The sequence below is a fragment of the Schistocerca cancellata genome, chromosome 3 (assembly GCF_023864275.1).
Source record: "Schistocerca cancellata isolate TAMUIC-IGC-003103 chromosome 3, iqSchCanc2.1, whole genome shotgun sequence".
Taxonomy (NCBI): domain Eukaryota; kingdom Metazoa; phylum Arthropoda; class Insecta; order Orthoptera; family Acrididae; genus Schistocerca; species Schistocerca cancellata.
This window is the reverse complement of record NC_064628.1, coordinates 229067106-229085189: the sequence shown is the minus strand read 5'-3', so window position 1 is coordinate 229085189 and position 18084 is coordinate 229067106. Positions and strand designations below refer to the sequence as shown.

At 39.3% G+C, this 18084-nt stretch overlaps 1 protein-coding gene across 2 annotated transcripts in view; it reads right to left on the bottom strand.

The window, feature by feature from the left end:
* LOC126174859 (cationic amino acid transporter 2) overlaps positions 1-18084 on the bottom strand; it is a 384534-nt gene that overhangs the window by 13853 nt on the left and 352597 nt on the right. For both annotated transcript variants that reach the window (XM_049921256.1, XM_049921258.1), the window contains exons 11-13: positions 16341-16443; positions 9625-9791; positions 9022-9188 (exon numbers count right to left, since the gene is read on the bottom strand). In XM_049921256.1, coding sequence (XP_049777213.1) covers positions 9022-9188; positions 9625-9791; positions 16341-16443 — 437 coding nt within the window. The remainder of the gene's footprint in view (positions 1-9021; positions 9189-9624; positions 9792-16340; positions 16444-18084) is intronic.

The window sequence follows — 18084 nt, the reverse complement described above, 5'->3', positions numbered from 1 at the left end:
ATTTGGAGTGAAGCTCTCTTTGCTTTCGCAGTAATTTCCTAACTTTGTTGTTGTACCACGGTGGGTTTTTCCCATCCCTCACAGTTTTACTCGGCACGTACCTGTCTAAAACGCATTTTACGATTGCCTTGAACTTTTTCCATAAACACTCAACATTGTCAGTGTCGGAACAGAAATTTTCGTTTTGATCTGTTAGGTAGCCTGAAATCTGCCTTCTATTACTCTTGCTAAACAGATAAACCTTCCTCCCTTTTTTTATATTCCTATTAACTTCCATATTCAGGGATGCTGCAACGGCCTTATGATCACTGATTCCCTGTTCTGCGCTTACAGAGTCTAAAAGTTTGGGTCTGTTTGTTATCAGTAGGTCCAAGATGTTATCTCCACGAGTCGGTTTAATTGCTCGAGGTAATTTTCGGATAGTGCACTCAGTATAATGTCACTCGATGCTCTGTCCCTACCACCCGTCCTAAACATCTGAGTGTCCCAGTCTATATCTGGTAAATTGAAATCTCCACCTAAGACTATAACATGCTGAGAAAATTTATGTGAAATGTATTCCAAATTTTCTCTCAGCTGTTCTGCCACTAATGCTGCTGAGTCGGGGGGTCGGTAAAAGGAGCCAATTATTAACCTAGCTCAGTTGTTGAGTGTAACCTCCACCCATAATAATTCACAGGAACTATCCACTTCTACTTCACTACAGGATAAACTACTACTAACAGCAACAAACACGCCACCACCGGTTGCATGCAATCTATCCTTTCTAAACACCGTCTGTACATTTGTAAAAATTTCGGCAGAGTTTATCTCTGGCTTCAGCCAGCTTTCTGTACCTATAACGATTTCAGCTTCGGTGCTTTCTATCAGCGCTTGAAGTTCCGGTACTTTACCAACGCAGCTTCGACAGTTTACAATTACAATACCGATTGCTGCTTGGTCCCCGCATGTCCTGACTTTGCCCCGCACCCGTTGAGGCTGTTGCCCTTTCTGTACTTGCCCGAGGCCATCTAACCTAAAAAACCGCCCAGCCCACGCCACACAAGCCCTGCTACCCGTGTAGCCGCTTGTTGCGTGTAGTGGACTCCTGACCTATCCAGCGGAACCCGAAACCCCACCACCCTATGGCGCAAGTCGAGGAATCTGCAGCCCACACGGTCGCGGAACCATCTCAGCCTCTGATTCAGACCCTCCACTCGGCTCTGTACCAAAGGTCCGCAGTCAGTCCTGTCGACGATGCTGCAGATGGTGAGCTCTGCTTTCATCCCGCTAGCGAGACTGGCAGTCTTCACCAAATCAGATAGCCGCTGGAAGCCAGAGAGGATTTCCTCCGATCCATAGCGACACACATCATTGGTGCCGACATGAGCGACCACCTGCAGATGGGTGCACCCTGTACTCTTCATGGCATCTGGAAGGACCCTTTCCACATCTGGAATGACTCCCCCCGGTATGCACACGGAGTGCACTTTGGTTTTCTTCCCCTCCCTTGCTGCCATATCCCTAAGGGGCCCCTTTATGCGCCTGACGTTGGAGCTCCCAACTACCAGTAAGCCCACCCTCTGTGACCGCCCGGATCTTGCAGACTGAGGGGCAACCTCTGGAACAGGACAAGCAGCCATGTCAGGCCAAAGATCAGTATCAGCCTGAGACAGAGCCTGAAACCAGTTCGTCAGACAAACTGGAGAGGCCTTCCGCTCAGCCCTCCGGAATGTCTTTCGCCCCCTGCCACACCTTGAGACGACCTCCCACTCTACCACAGGTGAGGGATCAGCCTCAATGCGGGCAGTATCCGGGCAACCACAGTCTTAGTCTGATCGGGGGATGCGTGGGACGAGCTGGCCGTCCCCGACAAACCCCCATCCGGACCCCCACAGTGATACCCATTGGCAACAGCCTCAAGCTGTGTGACCGAAGCCAACACTGCCTGAAGCTGGGAGCGAAGGGATGCCAACTCAGCCTGCATCCGAACACAGCAGTTGCAGTCCCTATCCATGCTAAAAACTGTTGTGCAAAGAACGTCTGAACTAATCTACAGAGAGCGCAAACAAATCAACACAAAATTTAAACAGTTATTAAAATACAAGATTGCCTAGTAAATGCAGTAATGCCGCCACTTGTGCACTGCTGACACACTGCTCGGTGGCGGAAGGAGACTACGCGATTTTACACTATTCAGGTACTAAAACGCGATGCTAGAACTCTCAAATACTATAATACGCCCGAAATTTATGAATTAAACAATGCAAGTACCAAAAACACGCAAAGAAATTAAGAATTAAACTATGTAACAAATGAGTGAGCTAGGAGTATACGACTTGCTGCTGCAGCCGCTTATCCAACGGCGGCAGGGTTTTCTGCAGAGAGCTTTGTTGTGGGATGAGTAACAGCTGCATCACAGTATTGGAATGAAATGGCACAGTAACTGGAAATGTACTGTAAAGTTGACATACTCAGGACTGTATGATTCAGATGGCCATGACATTTAAATTGCACACAGCTTCACTGTGAGATTTTGGCAGTGTCTGGGCTAAATGGAATGTTGTGTCCAACCATAGTGAACTGCTGCTAATAATTTGACCAAGGCCACACAAATGTTGGTGATGCTGATCAGAAAGGAAGGCCATTGACATCAACCACAGGTAGCAATGTTCAGATAATTCCCAAGCTGAAAGAACATTGGGGGAAAGAGATTTTCCAAAGATAAGGACATTCACACAGCAGTTCTTCAATGGCTTTGTCACCAAGGAGCAAATTTCTATCACTGAGGAATTTAAGGTCTGGTAAATATGCTGAGCATTGTTTACAGAGACTTTGTGACAATTCTGAAGAACAGTGTCACATAGCTATGTCATTTTGCGCAGCTTCCAATAAAACTCACTTGAATTGCCATAACTAATTACTATTTGAAGTTCTGTTGTATAAGTGCTGACCACATTCATGCCATTAAGAAACAAAAGTTAGATTCAAAAATTTCAAACATATTTCATTTGTGTTTCATATTTAATGGGCCTTCATAATCTAATATAAAACTATTAAAAAAATTAAATAATCGGAACTATGTACCACCTATCGCATTTCTACTGACAGCAGTTCTCAACTATATACATATGAATGACAGAAAGTAGTACTTGCTTTGGTATCAGTTTATGGTAGCAGCTTTATATCATGCTGTAAAGCAGTATTTGAGCTCTTGAGTTTCTGCAGGATAATTTCCATTTTTCAGTGAAAATTCTTTTTATCCAAATTTCCTGCCAATTTTTAATTTCAGAGCATGATAGCTGAGGAAATTTTGTACCAGAAGAAGTCACAAATGAATACCAGCAATGGAGATGAAGTATGTATGGGAGAGATTGACTGGGGTTCAGAAAAAAAATTGACAAATTGAATAAGCTTTTGAATATTGCAGCCAAATCTTTATTGCATTCTGTACGAATACCTTCATGTGAAACAATATTAAATGCAATCATTGAATGCACTGCATTGACTTCCACAGAGAATGGGCATATAGCTGAAGGTACAAAATAGTCTTGTATGACTAACATACTCGTGATTCACTGAAAGTGAATGTGCTGCATGTTAGTACCCAAAAATTTTATTGATATCCTTACATTTTTACACCACATTGTGAACCAAAAATAGCCTGTTCTTCAATAACAAAGACTAACTTACTTCATATCTGCAAAATAAGAGCTCAGTATGGTGTTGGCCTTATTGTTTAATGGTGCAAGAACTTTTACTCTGATGCAAATTCTACCTTCTTCCTCCAAATGTATCTATAGGTTTTTATTAATTGCACAGATAGTTGTCATTGGAGAAATATCATTGTACAAAATATGCATTTTATTGGTGATGTGTAAATAAATGCTGCAAGCCAAGGAATGGCCTCAGTTTTTGCAGCTGTGCATGCACTACGATTATCAACATTGCCTGTAAAGAACACACACCTGATGTGAGATGAACCCCGACTTCCTTTTCTTCATCAAATATGTCGGCTAGGTGGCAACAAATTGTCAGGTGATCGAATTGAAGAAGAAAGGATTGAATGAAACACACACACACACACACACACACACACACACAATATATATATATATATATATATATATATATATATATATATATATATATATATATATATATATATATATATATATAAAAATGTCTGCTTGTGTCTTGTATGTATGGATGGATATGTGTGTGTGTGCGAGTGTATACCTGTCCTTTTTTCCCCCTAAGGTAAGTCTTTCCGCTCCCGGGATTGGAATGACTCCTTACCCTCTCCCTTAAAACCCATATCCTTTTGTCTTTCCTTCTCCTTCCCTCTTTCCTGACGAGGCAACTGTTGGTTGCGAAAGCTAGATTTTGTGTGTATGTTTGTGTTTGTTTGTGTGTCTATCGACCTGCCAGCGCTTTTGTTTGGTAAGTCTCATCATCTTTCTTTTTAAATATATATATATATATATATATATATATATATATATATATATATATATATATATATATATATATATTTGGTTTGCATACTGGAGTCAAAAATGTAACAGTGTCAGTGCCTCATTTAGCTTTCTCTTAAGTGGAACTAAATACATCTATATTGAAGTGTTCCCTTTTAATTTGCTATCAGTTTTCACTCCCATGTACTGAGGTTCCTGGGTACGCAGTTTGAGGTGCTGGCTGGGGAGCATAAAATTTTCTCTGTTGCTTCCATCATGTGAATGAATAAAATGGTTTCCCTTAAATAATTCAGTCTGGAGTACAGAAAGATAATAATCTCATGGCAGAATTAATGTTTCAAGTTTTCAGATAATGGACAACATCACTCTTTATGATTTACAAAGCACATATTTCAAATAATTTTTTCTGTATTTGTAGTATAGATACAACATTTGTCAAGTCATCCCAAGAAACAATACCATACTTAATAAGCAATTCAAAGTAGCTCAATATGCTACTTTTCATGTGTCCATGTCAGTTGCAGTTGGTAACATTTGCATTGCAAATGCAAAGCCACTCAATTTGTTTGCAAGACACTCAATGTGTGCTGCCAGCTCACATTTTTATCCACATTTAAACCAAAGAATTAGACTAAGCCAACTTCTTCTATATCCTGGTTGTTGTGAACAATCTTAATCTGCTCACATTTTGACTGGTTTTGAATTACATCATGTGAGCCGATTTAGTTAGAACCAAGTTTCTATCATACTGAGGGAATTTTTTCCAAATCTTGAATTTCAACTAACAGAAGTATCATCTGCAAATAGAACTGATGGGGAGCTGATATTTAATGGTAAGTCATTAACATAGAAGAGAAATAGGACTGGGCCTAATATGGAGTCTTATGAAACACCCCGAGTTATTTTTTCCAGCCTGAATAATAATTTGCCTCATTCAAAGAGATTACAACTCTTTGATATCTGTCTGATATGTAGGATTTAAGCCAGTGCAGGGCACTGCTCCTAATGCCATACTTTTCAAGTTTGTAAATAAGCAATGCATGGCTTACAGAATCAAACATCTTTGTGAGATTGCAGAATTTTTTTTTTTCAGTCGATTCTGACAAGCATAGTTTACATCAAAATGGTTCAAGAATTTGTCAAGTCATCCCAAGAAACAATACCATACTTAATAATCAATTCAAAGTAGCTCAATATGCTGCTTTTCATGCATCCATGTCAGTTGCAGTTGAACTTAAATTGGCTGGTAACAACAGCATGGCACCACATGCCACATGTCTCGCATGACCGTGGCTGAGATTGAAACATTCTTCCTTGGCAGAGTCATTTTGAAAGGACTGTGGCCACCAGGGTCAATTGATTTAACAAACACCTGACTTTTTCCTATGGGGTGGCCTAAACGGCAAGGTCTACAGGTACAAACCATACAACTGAGACAATTTACAAGAGACCATCAACCATGAAATTCAGGCAGTGAGCCAGAGCTTCTGGGAGCAACATTCAAGAATCTGCAGCATCATGTTCAACTGTGTTTACAAGTCAAGGGTGGTCACTTCCAGCATCTTTTGTGATTCATCTTCGTCTCCACATGAACAAGGTACGATATGTTCATTTCATTTCCTGATTTTTATATGAAGCCTTTAAGTGTAAGAGGGACACCAAGTACAAACATCAAATATTCAAGAATATACAAAAGTAAGGTATTTTGATAACCTTCCAGAAATGATAAATACTAAATAAAAAATACTTGCTGGTGGTCAGCTTTGAACTGATGACCTGCAGCATGCCAGCCAGTGATGCTAACCACTATGCCTCACTGCTATCATGACAATACATGGCAATTTGTGGTATGGCACAGCATTTTCACTTGTAGATCTATATGAATGCATTTACAGATACTAAGCACCTCTCTTCCTTGTAGGATTATTTTACTCAGTGTAGGAAATTGTATCTAAGATCTTATCATACTAGAAACTATCTTGCATGTGATGATGGTGGTATTCTGTCTCTCAGATTGACATACAAATGCAGCAAGCATATATTCCATTCTGTAACATCCAATTACAGCTCACCATGTCAAAGTCAGGTACATGTGTGACACCTGTGCCACATAAATGTGAACAGATCAGATCTGCTCATTGTCAACCAAAGTTAGCTGTGTCAGGTACCAGTTGACACATACGTGTCAACTGAGCCACCATACATAAAGAAGCATTTTCTGGATTCCATTTCTACAAGCTGCGGACCATGCGGGCTTCCCACCAATGTGTTTGGAAGTTTGTTTGGTTCTTTCCATCTGTTTTCACTTTCGCTTCAGCGCACCCATGAAATACATAGTGCCTTGTGATTGTGAGGAAGGTTCATTTCGTTCTGGACATACGTCAGTTGTTCTCCCATGTTCATACTATTGGACAATACGCTCATCACCAAGGAGTATATATACCCCAGGATCAGTGTTAAAGTGGAACTGCAGTGCAACACCATTACCATGATTTCCAGCTAATAGACACCAGAACTGAATTTCATTTTTGTCGCTTGCTCATTTCCTCTTTCATGTGGAATAAAGACTTTTTGGCAAACCATGTACTTCATCATGTTTCTATCATCACGCCATCACCATAGTCTACATCCTGAATGAAGCACATGGGTATGACAATAAAGATGGCTCACTGCACGACTGGCATGTAAGTGACATACTGATATGTTCCCACTTCACCTGCACCACCTTATTTTTGAGTCCAGCCAGTTCATTCATGAGCCATGCCTCATCAAAAAACTACTCATTATTTTATTTATTTTTATTTCATACTCCACTGATCTGTCTACAATAGGCTCACAAGAATACAATGTGTGTCAATTGAGTCTTTTTTTACATTTTGTATGACAATTTGTGTGATAATTTTTAAACAAATGAATGAGTATGTACATAATAGCACTGCACGACAATGGACAAGACTATATCAAGATACCTCAGAGCTCAAAAGGCATGTAGGAATTGGATGCTGATTTGTGACAACAACAGTCCAATATAATGAACTTATCACCGGATCATGCAATATTCCTTTTATGAATGTGGTGCACTTTATACATACTACAGTGCTTCCATTGTCAGTGATATGGTTTGGTGCTTGCATTGCGATGTTGCAATACAAAACAGATGTGCAGCTGCTACAGACTCCACATACACAAAATCATCACATACTGAGAACAATGGCAGTCCTGACCAAGTGCAAAGTAATATTTTCTGAATAATTAGTATTTTCTTGAGCAAATGATGGTCCAGTACAAGTATATAGATAAAAGGTGCGCTTTTAGGCCCAAATGTATTCATCTCAAAACGGTTGGATGTCTGTAACAGTGTGGTACTGGATATGTTCCTGTAGACCTGGAATTCTTCACAGCACAGTCAACTGGATGCTCCAAGTATATTCCCATCAATGCAACAATATACTCTGAGTGATTAACCTGTGTCCACTAGGATACACGAGTGGGTAGCAGAACACAATGAGATAGAAGTCATAAAGACAATGACAAAATGAATAAAGTAGGAAAACTAGCCTTATCCTCTACCAAGAATCTGTATTGACTTTTGGACAAGATATTAAGTGGTAAAGTAACCATACCCATTTTGAGGGCTAAACATAGCTTATTAAGAATTATGAACTGTTCATTCTGGTGACTATGTCATTTCTCCACAATGAACGTTAACACTGTAACAAAGCAAAATTTGCTCTATGCAGGAATCAAACAGAGCCATAGCATCACATGGGTGCATTCCAGTCGGTTGACTATGCCACAGAGCTACAACGATAGTATAGTAAATAAGATGCATGAAACTCAAACTCATGACATCAGCTGTGTTTCCTTGAGCTACAATGTGTGTTTCTTACACTGATAATTAAAAAGGTGTTAATCCTTCACGTACATCCATTATTGTGAGCAGTGCTGTAGCACCTCTAATGTGGTCAGCTTCTGGGTAAAATGGTGGGTGATTAAAATTTCACCTCCATCCATTATTTTTTATTTTTATTTATTTATTTTTTGCAATAGGGTGTACCTACTTATGTACCGATTTACCTACCAAACTATCTTCTCCCTCACAGTGTCTTCATTTTGGATAACACATACAGCTAATAGAAAGACATTGTTTAATATATTCTAGTACCACTGTTCTAGAACTTAACATTTGCAGTGATTTCTTTGTCATAACTATGTTAGCTTTGGCAGGGGCTAAATGGGAAAAGACAGTGAAGACCTGTAGCTAAAAGATATACAGAAGGAACAGAAAAAAATATTGAAAATGATGAAGTTCTTACTGAGTGGCAACCTTGTTCTTAGAGTGTAATTTACTGTTTAATATTGTTATGACTAATTGCTTATGTGCCACCAACACAATTACAAGAATATCTTAATTATATCTCAAAAGTCTTCTGTGCCCAGTAGACCAATGCTGAAATTTTGTGTACTCATTTGGCATGTTGTATGAGATGTTCTCTTAAATTATTCTAATAAAAACTGAATCATAAATATTTGATTTGATACATAAATATGTGATATACAAGACCTTGAATGATAGATCCTTTGTAGACACCGGTTGTCTTGCAATTACTGCCAGGCTAAGCATCATCAGAAAAGCCAAGACAGCTAATAGAATCACTGCCCACATCTCGCCTTGTTGTACAAAGTCTCCAGCATGTATTAATGTTGCACAAAACATTAATGCAATTAAACCTGTAAAGTAGTTAAACATAAGATTTCACCAAACTGAAAAATTATGTGAATTTGTAATTTTGATTCATTGCTATGTTCAACATGCAGCAACTAACAACTGATATTTCTTCCCCCTCTTATTTTTTATTATGACCTGAAGAGACAAAGTTTAAATGTATACAAATTCTACTTAAATGCAAAATAAGTTCTGTTATTACCAGTTTCTGGAGTTACCAACCAAATCCCACTAAAAAAAATTGTTGCCCTGAGCGCAAAAGTGTAAAATGATTCTATGATTAATGTAAGGAAGAAAAGTATAAATTTAACAACCACAGAAAAAAACTGCACTGTAAGAAAGTACCAACAGATGTAAATTACAGATAAACACAGTGAATCTATATTCTTAAAAGTCATCACATTAACTTTCTTAAAAGAAGAATTGATACAAAATACTTACTGAAAATTACAACAGCCCACTTAGTTATTGTAGAAGTGAGTTCTGTAGGATATTTTAATAAGGTTAAATTGAAGAGGTGTTTCAGTGACAGCAAAACAGCATTGAACACATTAATCTCTCTCTTAGGCAAATCATGTTCAAATGATGCTGGAGATGGATCTTCATACCTATAACAAGATACAATATTTTGTACACATGTGAACAATCTATTCATTCTCTCACTGTACTGTGATGAATGGAATAGTCATCAAGTCATGTAACTGACAAGGAAACATCACCAACATTACCTCATAGTTTAAGAAGAAAGAAAATTTGGGCCATAATTCTGATAATATACATTTATAACCTTCTGAAAGTACATGTTTCAAACTTTATATCAACAAAAATAATCTTTTTTAATTATAATATAATTGGATAGATAAAAGAATTATTCACCAAGCAGCAGAAGGGGAATGCACACATAAAGGTATTTAAATTTGTTAGCATTTGGAGCCAGTGGCTCCTCCTCTTGGGAAAAGGGTTAAGGGGAAGGAAGAGATGTGGAGGAAAAGAATTAGTGAGGTTCAGGAAATAGGAAGTCACTAAGAATCCTGGGTGAGAGGAGACTTAGCAGACAGGATGAGAATGTTGGGCTCTGCACTAGACAAGATTTGAAAACCTGAGAGCTTATAAAGATGGAAGATAGGGCAATACACAATACAGAGGTTACTGACAGATCATAGTGCCTGAATTAATAAGAGTGTAAAGCTAAGTGCATTGTATATGGTAGAGGTGGGGATGGGGAAAAGTGGACATGTCAGAAAATGAAATATTTAGAAAATGAGAGATGTGAACAATTAAAAGGGAGTGAAGAACATAAGATTTTTTTGGAGGAAGTGCTGAGACCAAAGAAATTACCATAAATTAAGGCAAAGTGGGTGGCAAGAACCAAGGAAATGTTGTAATGCCAATTCCCATATGGACAGTTCTGAGAAACTGGTGTCTGGGAAAAGAATCCAAATGGCATGTGTGGTGAAACAAGCACAGAGGTCATAACTGTCATGTTGTACAGCATGGTCTGCATCCTGTGTGTTGTCAATATGGAATGTGGAGGCAGAGGGTGTACATTAGCAATATACAACATTGTGTTAGCTTCTGTCTGCGAAACAGTAATGGCACTCAGCACGTGACACAGGCCCTGCTTGCCTCAGATGAGAGTGTTAGAAAACTCCTGAATTGCAACTAAGCTTGTGTAAATTTTTAGAGAGACATGACTGTGATGTGTCATGGGAAGGATTGTTTCATCATATTACAATGGACTTGTTAACAAACATACCATGTGTGTCCCCATTACGGAACTGTACAGTGATTACAATTACCTGCATCTCAGATTCTCAAATACATATTAGGAGTTTTGAGTGTTTTACTATTTGCTGCCTAAATGGCACACCATTTAGCAACCAGAGCTTCACTTGAAACACTAGCCACTTTAATGGAATGATCCAGGAATCCTGTCCACTGACACGGATCTGTTTATTTACATAATGCAAACTGGAGGTAGGCTGTACCTTTACTTAACAAGTCAAAGTGAAGTGTTACATGCTACTAGGTGGGTGAGTCTAAGTTCAGGCTCATGGCAATCTCATTTCCTATTAAGCCACTACTTTTTTGTATTTCAATCACAAATTCTGAATTACAGCTATAAATTTGGGGAAAGGGTTAAAAGTTCTTAGCCCGGCAAACATATGGTGTTGATATCAATAAAATTTTCTTTTCTTTACCTTGATTATGCAGCTTCACAACACAAGTGAAGATTCAGTTTGCTCTGCAGTATAGTTTTGTTAACATAGCTTTTAAATTTGTGTTGTGTGTGTGTCATTTACGTGGATGTACTAAACACCATGACAGCATAAAATTCTTCACTGTGAATAGTTTATTGTTTATAACAATTCATCCATAATGTATAGTTCACTAATTGTTAAAATAGTGAAATTGAAATGCTGAAAAACACAGTACTAAATACATAGTGAGTATACTTATGCATAACCAATGGTCACATTATGTCTGGTGATGAGTTAACAGAATTACCCTGCCTGACAAGGAAACAAGTGAACCACCCAGAAGACACAGTTGGAGGTCAGAGTAGTAACTTGGGGTGAGCTCGAGCACACGTAAGCGCGCGCGAGCTCATGCCAAGTTACTACTCTGACCTCCAACTGTGTCTTCTGGCGCGCGCGCACACACACACACACACACACACACACACACACACACACACACACACACACACACACACACACACACACTTGCCTGCTGCCCTCTCTCTGTCTCTCTGTGTCTGTGTCTCTCTGTGTCTGTGCCTGTCTGTCTCTCTCTCTCTCTCTCTCTCTCTCTCTCTCTCTCTCTCTGTGTCTCTCTCTGTGTGTGTCTCTCTCTCTCTCTCTCTCTCTCTCTCTCTCTGTGTCTCTCTCTCTCTCTCTCTCTCTGTGTCTCTCTGTGTCTCTCTCTCTCTCTCTCTCTCTCTGTGTCTCTCTCTCTCTCTCTCTCTCTCTCTCTCTCTCTCTCTCTGTGCCTCTCTCTCTGTGTCTCTGTGTGTGTGTGTGTGTGTGTGTGTGTGTGTGTAAATTTATTTTTGAAGCAATCCTTTTCAAGACATATGTCCTACCTGCATTTTATACGGTTTTAGTTCTGCTATTGCAGTGCTCATATTGACAATAATGTGGTGACAAAATGTCATCCACTTTGGGCCAGTGATCATTTTTGCCTCTCTTTTTAAGTGCACAACTCATTGACCCCCACCAAGAACCATGGACCATGTCATTGGTGGGGAGGCTTGCGTGCCTCAGTGATACAGATGGCCGTACCGTAGGTGCAGCCACAACAGAGGGGTATCTGTTGAGATGCCAGACAAATGTGTGGTTCCTGAAGAGGGACAGCAGCCTTTTCAGTAGTTGCAGGGGCAACAGTCTGGATGATTGACTGATCTGGCCTTGTAACACTAACCAAAACGGCCTTGCTGTGCTGGTAATGCGAACGGCTGAAAGCAAGGGGAAACTACAGCCATAATTTTTCCCAAGGGCATGCAGCTTTACTGTATGGTTAAATGATGATGGCGTCCTCTTGGGTAAAATATTCCAGAGGTAAAATAGTCCCCCATTTAGATCTCTGGGTGGGAACTACTCAGGAGGACGTCATTAGCATGAGAAAGAAAACTGGCATTCTACGGATCGGAGGGTGGAATGTCAGATCCCTTAATCGAGCAGGTAGGTTAGAAAATTTAAAAATGGAAATGGATAGGTTAAAGTTAGATATAGTAGGAATTAGTGTAATTCGGTGGCAGGAGGAACAAGACTTTTGGTCAGGCGAATACAGGGTTATAAATACAAAATCAAATAGGAGTAATGCAGGAGTCGGTTTAATAATGAATAAAAAAATAGGAGTGCAGGTAAACTATTGCAAACAGCATAGTGAACACCATATTGTGGCCAAGATAGACATGAAGCCCACGCCTACTACAGTAGTACAAGTTTATATGCCAACTAGCTCTGCAGATGAAGAAATTGATTAAATGTATGATGAAATAAAAGAAATTATTCAGATAGTGAAGGGAGATGAAAATTTAATAGTCATGGGTGACTGGAATTCGGTAGTAGGAGAAGGGAGAGAAGGAAATCTAGTAGGTGAATAGGACTGGGGCTAAGGAATGAAAGAGGAAGCCACCTGGTAGAATTTTGCACAGAGCACAGCTTAATCATAGCTAACACTTGGTTCAAGAATCATAAAAGAAGATTGTATACATGGAAGAAGCCTGGAGATACTGACAGGTTTCAGATAGATTATATAATGGTAAGACAGAGATTTAGGAACCAGGTTTTAAATTGTAAGACGTTTCCAGGGGCAGATGTGGATTCTGACCACAATCTATTGATTATGAACTGTAGATTAAAACTGAACAAACTGCAAAAAGGTGGGAATTTAAGGAGATGGGACCTGGATAAACTGAAAGAACCAGAGGTTGTACAAAGTTTCAGGGAGAGAATAAGGGAACAATTGACAGGAATGGGGGAAAAGAAATACAGTAGAAGAAGAATGGGTAGCTTTGAGGGATGAAGTAGTGAAGGCAGCAGAGGATCAAGTAGGTAAAAAAATGAGGGCTAGTAGAAATCCTTGGGTAACAGAAGAAATATTGAATTTAATTGATGAAAGGAGAAAATATAAAAATGCAGTAAATGAAGCAGGCAAAAAAGAATACAAATGTCTCAAAAATGAGACTGACAAAATGGCTAAGCAGGGATGGCTAGAGGACAAATGTAAGGATGTAGAGGTAGGGGTAAGATAGATACTGCCTACAGGAAAATTAAAGAGACCTTTGGAGAAAAGAGAGCCACATGTATGAATATCAAGAGCTCAGATGGAAACCCAGTTCTAAGCAAAGAAGGGAAAGCAGAAAGGTGGAAGTAGTATATAGAGGGTCTATACAAGGGCGAAGTACTTGAGGACAATATTACGGAAATGGAAGAGGATGTAGATGAAGATGAAATGGGAGATATGATACTGCGTGAAGAGTTTGACAGAGCACTGAAAGACCTGAGTCAAAACAAGGCCCTGGGAGTAGACAACATTCCATTAGAAATAGTGGCAGCCTTGGGAGAGCCAGTCCTGATAAAACTCTACCATGTGGTGAGCAAGATGGAGACAGGCGAAATATACTCAGACTTCAAGAAGAATATAATAATTCCAATCCCAAAGAAAGCAGGTGTTGACAGATGTGGAAAGTTTAATAAGTCACAGCTGCAAAATACTAATGCAAATTCTTTACAGACAAATGGAAAAACTGGTAGAAGCTAACCTCAGCGAAGATCAGTTTGGATTCCGCAGAAATGTTGGAACACGTAAGGCAATACTGAACCTACGACTTATCTTAGAAGAAAGATTAAAGAAAGGCAAACCTACATTTCTAGCATTTGTAGACTTAGAGAAAGTTTTTGACAATGTTGACTGGAATACTCTCTTTCATATTCTAAAGGTGGCAGGGGTAAAATACAGGGAGCGAAAGGCTATTTACAATTTGTACAGAAACCAGATGGCAGGTATAAGGGTCTAGGGACATGAAAGGGAAGCAGTGGTTGGGAAGGGAGTGAGACAGGGTTTAGCCTATTATTCAATCTGTATATTGAGCAAGCAGTGAAGGAAACAAAAGAAAAATTTGGAGTAGGTATTAAAATCCATGGAGAAGAAATAAAAACTTTGAGGTTCACCGATGATATTGTAATTCTGTCAGAGACAGCAAAGGACTTGGGTAAGCAGTTGAATGGAATGGACATTGTCTTGAAAGAAGGATATAAGATGAACATCAACAAAAGAAAAACGAGGATAATGGAATGTAGTCTAATTAAATCGGGTGACGCGGAGGCAATTAGATTAGGAAATGAGACACTTAAAGTAGTAAAGGAGTTTTGCTATTTGGGAGCAAAGTAACTGATGATGGTCGAAGTAGAGAGGACATAAAATGTAGCCTGGCAATGACAAGGAAAATATTTCTGAAGAAGAGAAATTTGTTAACATCGAGTATAGATTTAAGCGCCAGGAAGGCGTTTCTGAAAGTATTTCTATGGAGTGTAGTCATGTATGGAAGTGAAACATGGACGATAACTAGTTTGGACAAGAAGAGAATAGAAGCTTTCGAAATGTGGTGCTACAGAAGAATGCTGAAGATTAGGTGGGTAGACCATATAACTAATGAGGAGGTATTGAATAGGATTGGGGAGAAGAGAAGTTTGTGGCAAAACTTGACTAGAAGAAGGGATCAGTTGGTAGGACATGTTCTGAGGCATCAAGGGATCACCAATTTGGTATTGGAGGGCAGCGTGGAGGGTAAAAATCGTGTAGGGAGACCAAGAGATGAATACACTAAACAGATGCAGAAGGATGTAGGTTGCAGTAGGTACTGGGAGATGAAGAAGCTTGCACAGGATAGAGTAGCATGGAGAGCTGCATCAAACCAGTCTCAGGACTGAAGACGACCACAACAACAACTCATTGACAGTGACTGCCAGTCTTCTGTAATGCGCACATGCTTGAAAGCTGCATGCATTAGAAGCATATTGACATCCATGAGAGTGTGCCACGCAACAGCAATACTGTTAACTTCCAATAGAGCCCATTATGGGCGAGTGCCTATTTAAACCCTGCCATGCTTCACTCGCACTCAGTTATCATGTTATCACTGCTTGCATACATTAGCCTTACCTTATTGTCTTCAGTGTATTTTATGGTGATTGGGATACATGCCACAGTCTAATAAATTTGTACTAATATTCTTGGTTGTGTTGTGTGCCCAGGTTACAATGACAAGTTGCAACAATTGTGTGTGCATGGTTTTCAGTCTCTGGTTGGTCCTCCATTGTGTCTATGAAAGTAAAAGGTAAGCGTAGAAAAATTTTGCAGATGGAGTTCAAGAATTTTTTGAACAGACCTCATACGTCAGTTGTGAAAAGTCACATAACTGCCTGGATCCAGTTCTACATCATAAGAAAGCTCTCCAAAGTGATTCATGGGCTCTTGTAGTGGGGATGACATTTTGTAAAGTGAATTTAATACCACTAGTTGTGGGAAACTTAGCAAAATAATGTTTAAGAAATGAAGTAATATATAAAAATATTATACTCTATAAATTTACAATTCTAGGCACGGAAAAGATAAGCACTAAAAAGAAAAATACAAATGACATGACATACCTGAGAATCAAAACACAGATTGCAACAATAGTATAGGCAAGAAGAGTTCCAATGGACATCATATCAATAAGATGTTGTAAATCAAAAATAGCTGCCATTATACCTGAAAAATGGGAAAATAATAATAATAATAAATAATAATAATAATAATATATTAGAACTGTATTAGATCATAAAAAGTATTGTTTTATATTGGTGAAATTTAAAAAGTTTTTGAGGTTAGTTAATGTTGCTACAAAAAATCTTAAGATTCCACTGTGGTATACTATCCCTAATTTTATTCTCAGTTTAACTTCCTTGGACATTTTTTGTTAACAGTTAAAGTTCAAAAATCAGCAGTACTAGTAAGTATCACACTGCAAGAAAAAAATTACACATTCTCAGCATATTGTTGGTGGAACAGCGACCAATAGAGTATTGAAAAACTATGTCTTTTAGTCTACGGTCACTATTCATTTATTTTGTCTATTGGCTATCAGTTTTGGTAGACAGTGCTATCATCAGATCATCCCCTGGCAATCAGCTGTCAGACTTGCTTCCCAAGCAAGTGTGTCAAATACAATATACTGTAACTGTAGACACACACATTCTTTTCAGAATAAGGAATGCTTTATGTTATACACTGCTGTAGGAAGTCCTTGGAGGAATATACATAATGGAAAACTTAAGGGTCACAACTCACAGTACATTTGAAGTCCTGAATGATCAATAGGCACATAAACAAGATTGAAAAATCTACTTAATTCAGAGTAGCTGATATGTTGAAGGATGAATAGGATATCCAGATGTTAAAATTTTCCAGCTAGTTTACACAACTGTCAATCACTGAATGCTTCCAATATACAGATAGTAATTACTATCACTCCCTCCATTATTCACACTTTATATCATTCAGCTATAATGTGGTACTGCGAAGGGTAAGGTATTCAGCCATACTGGCATACAAGGAAAAAAATTAAAATTAGCTTAAGATTAATGTAAAAGACAATCATACAGATAGTGATTACGTTGTCATATTCTTCACTGAGAAAGCATAGTTTAATTACAAACTGACTTGTTCCACAGTGTAGATAGATATCACAAATATGATCCATGTAACATACAACTAATTAACTAACTGACCAACTAACTAACCAATCATTATCTTGGCACCAATATGGAGAGGAGAGATTGCTGATCACCATGTAGAGAGGGCTCCAAGTTGCAGACAGGCACAACAAAAAGTCCTCTAAAGTACAAAGTTTTTTGACAAAATCCTCCTTCCAAAATAGAAAACTTGTGCACATGCACACAAGCACATGTAACATACATATGGCCACTGTCTCCAGATTCAGGAACTCAACTGTGACTGCATCTATTGTGAGCAGCAATCTGCAGGGGGAGGGGGGGGGGGGGGGGGGGGGTTTGCTGGGGGTAAGGAAGAAGCAGGGAGGGGGAGGGGTAGAAGGGTAGGGGTGTGGGAAGATGCTGTGCTGCTTCTGGGAGCATACTGGATTGCAATAGGACAGGATAGGGCTGTAAGGTGCAGTGTAAGAAGGCTGTGGGCTGTGCTGTGGCAGGAGTGGGTCGCGGGAGGGGGTAGCAGATAAGGGAAACACACTAGTGGGAATATAGGTGGAATAGAAGGCAAGTGTAGTGCTGGGATGGGAGCAGGGAAGGATACAGATGGGTGGAGGACGTGGACTAGTGAAATTTGAGACAAGGGGGGTCTGTGTAATTCATAAACGATAGTGCTGGTGGAAGA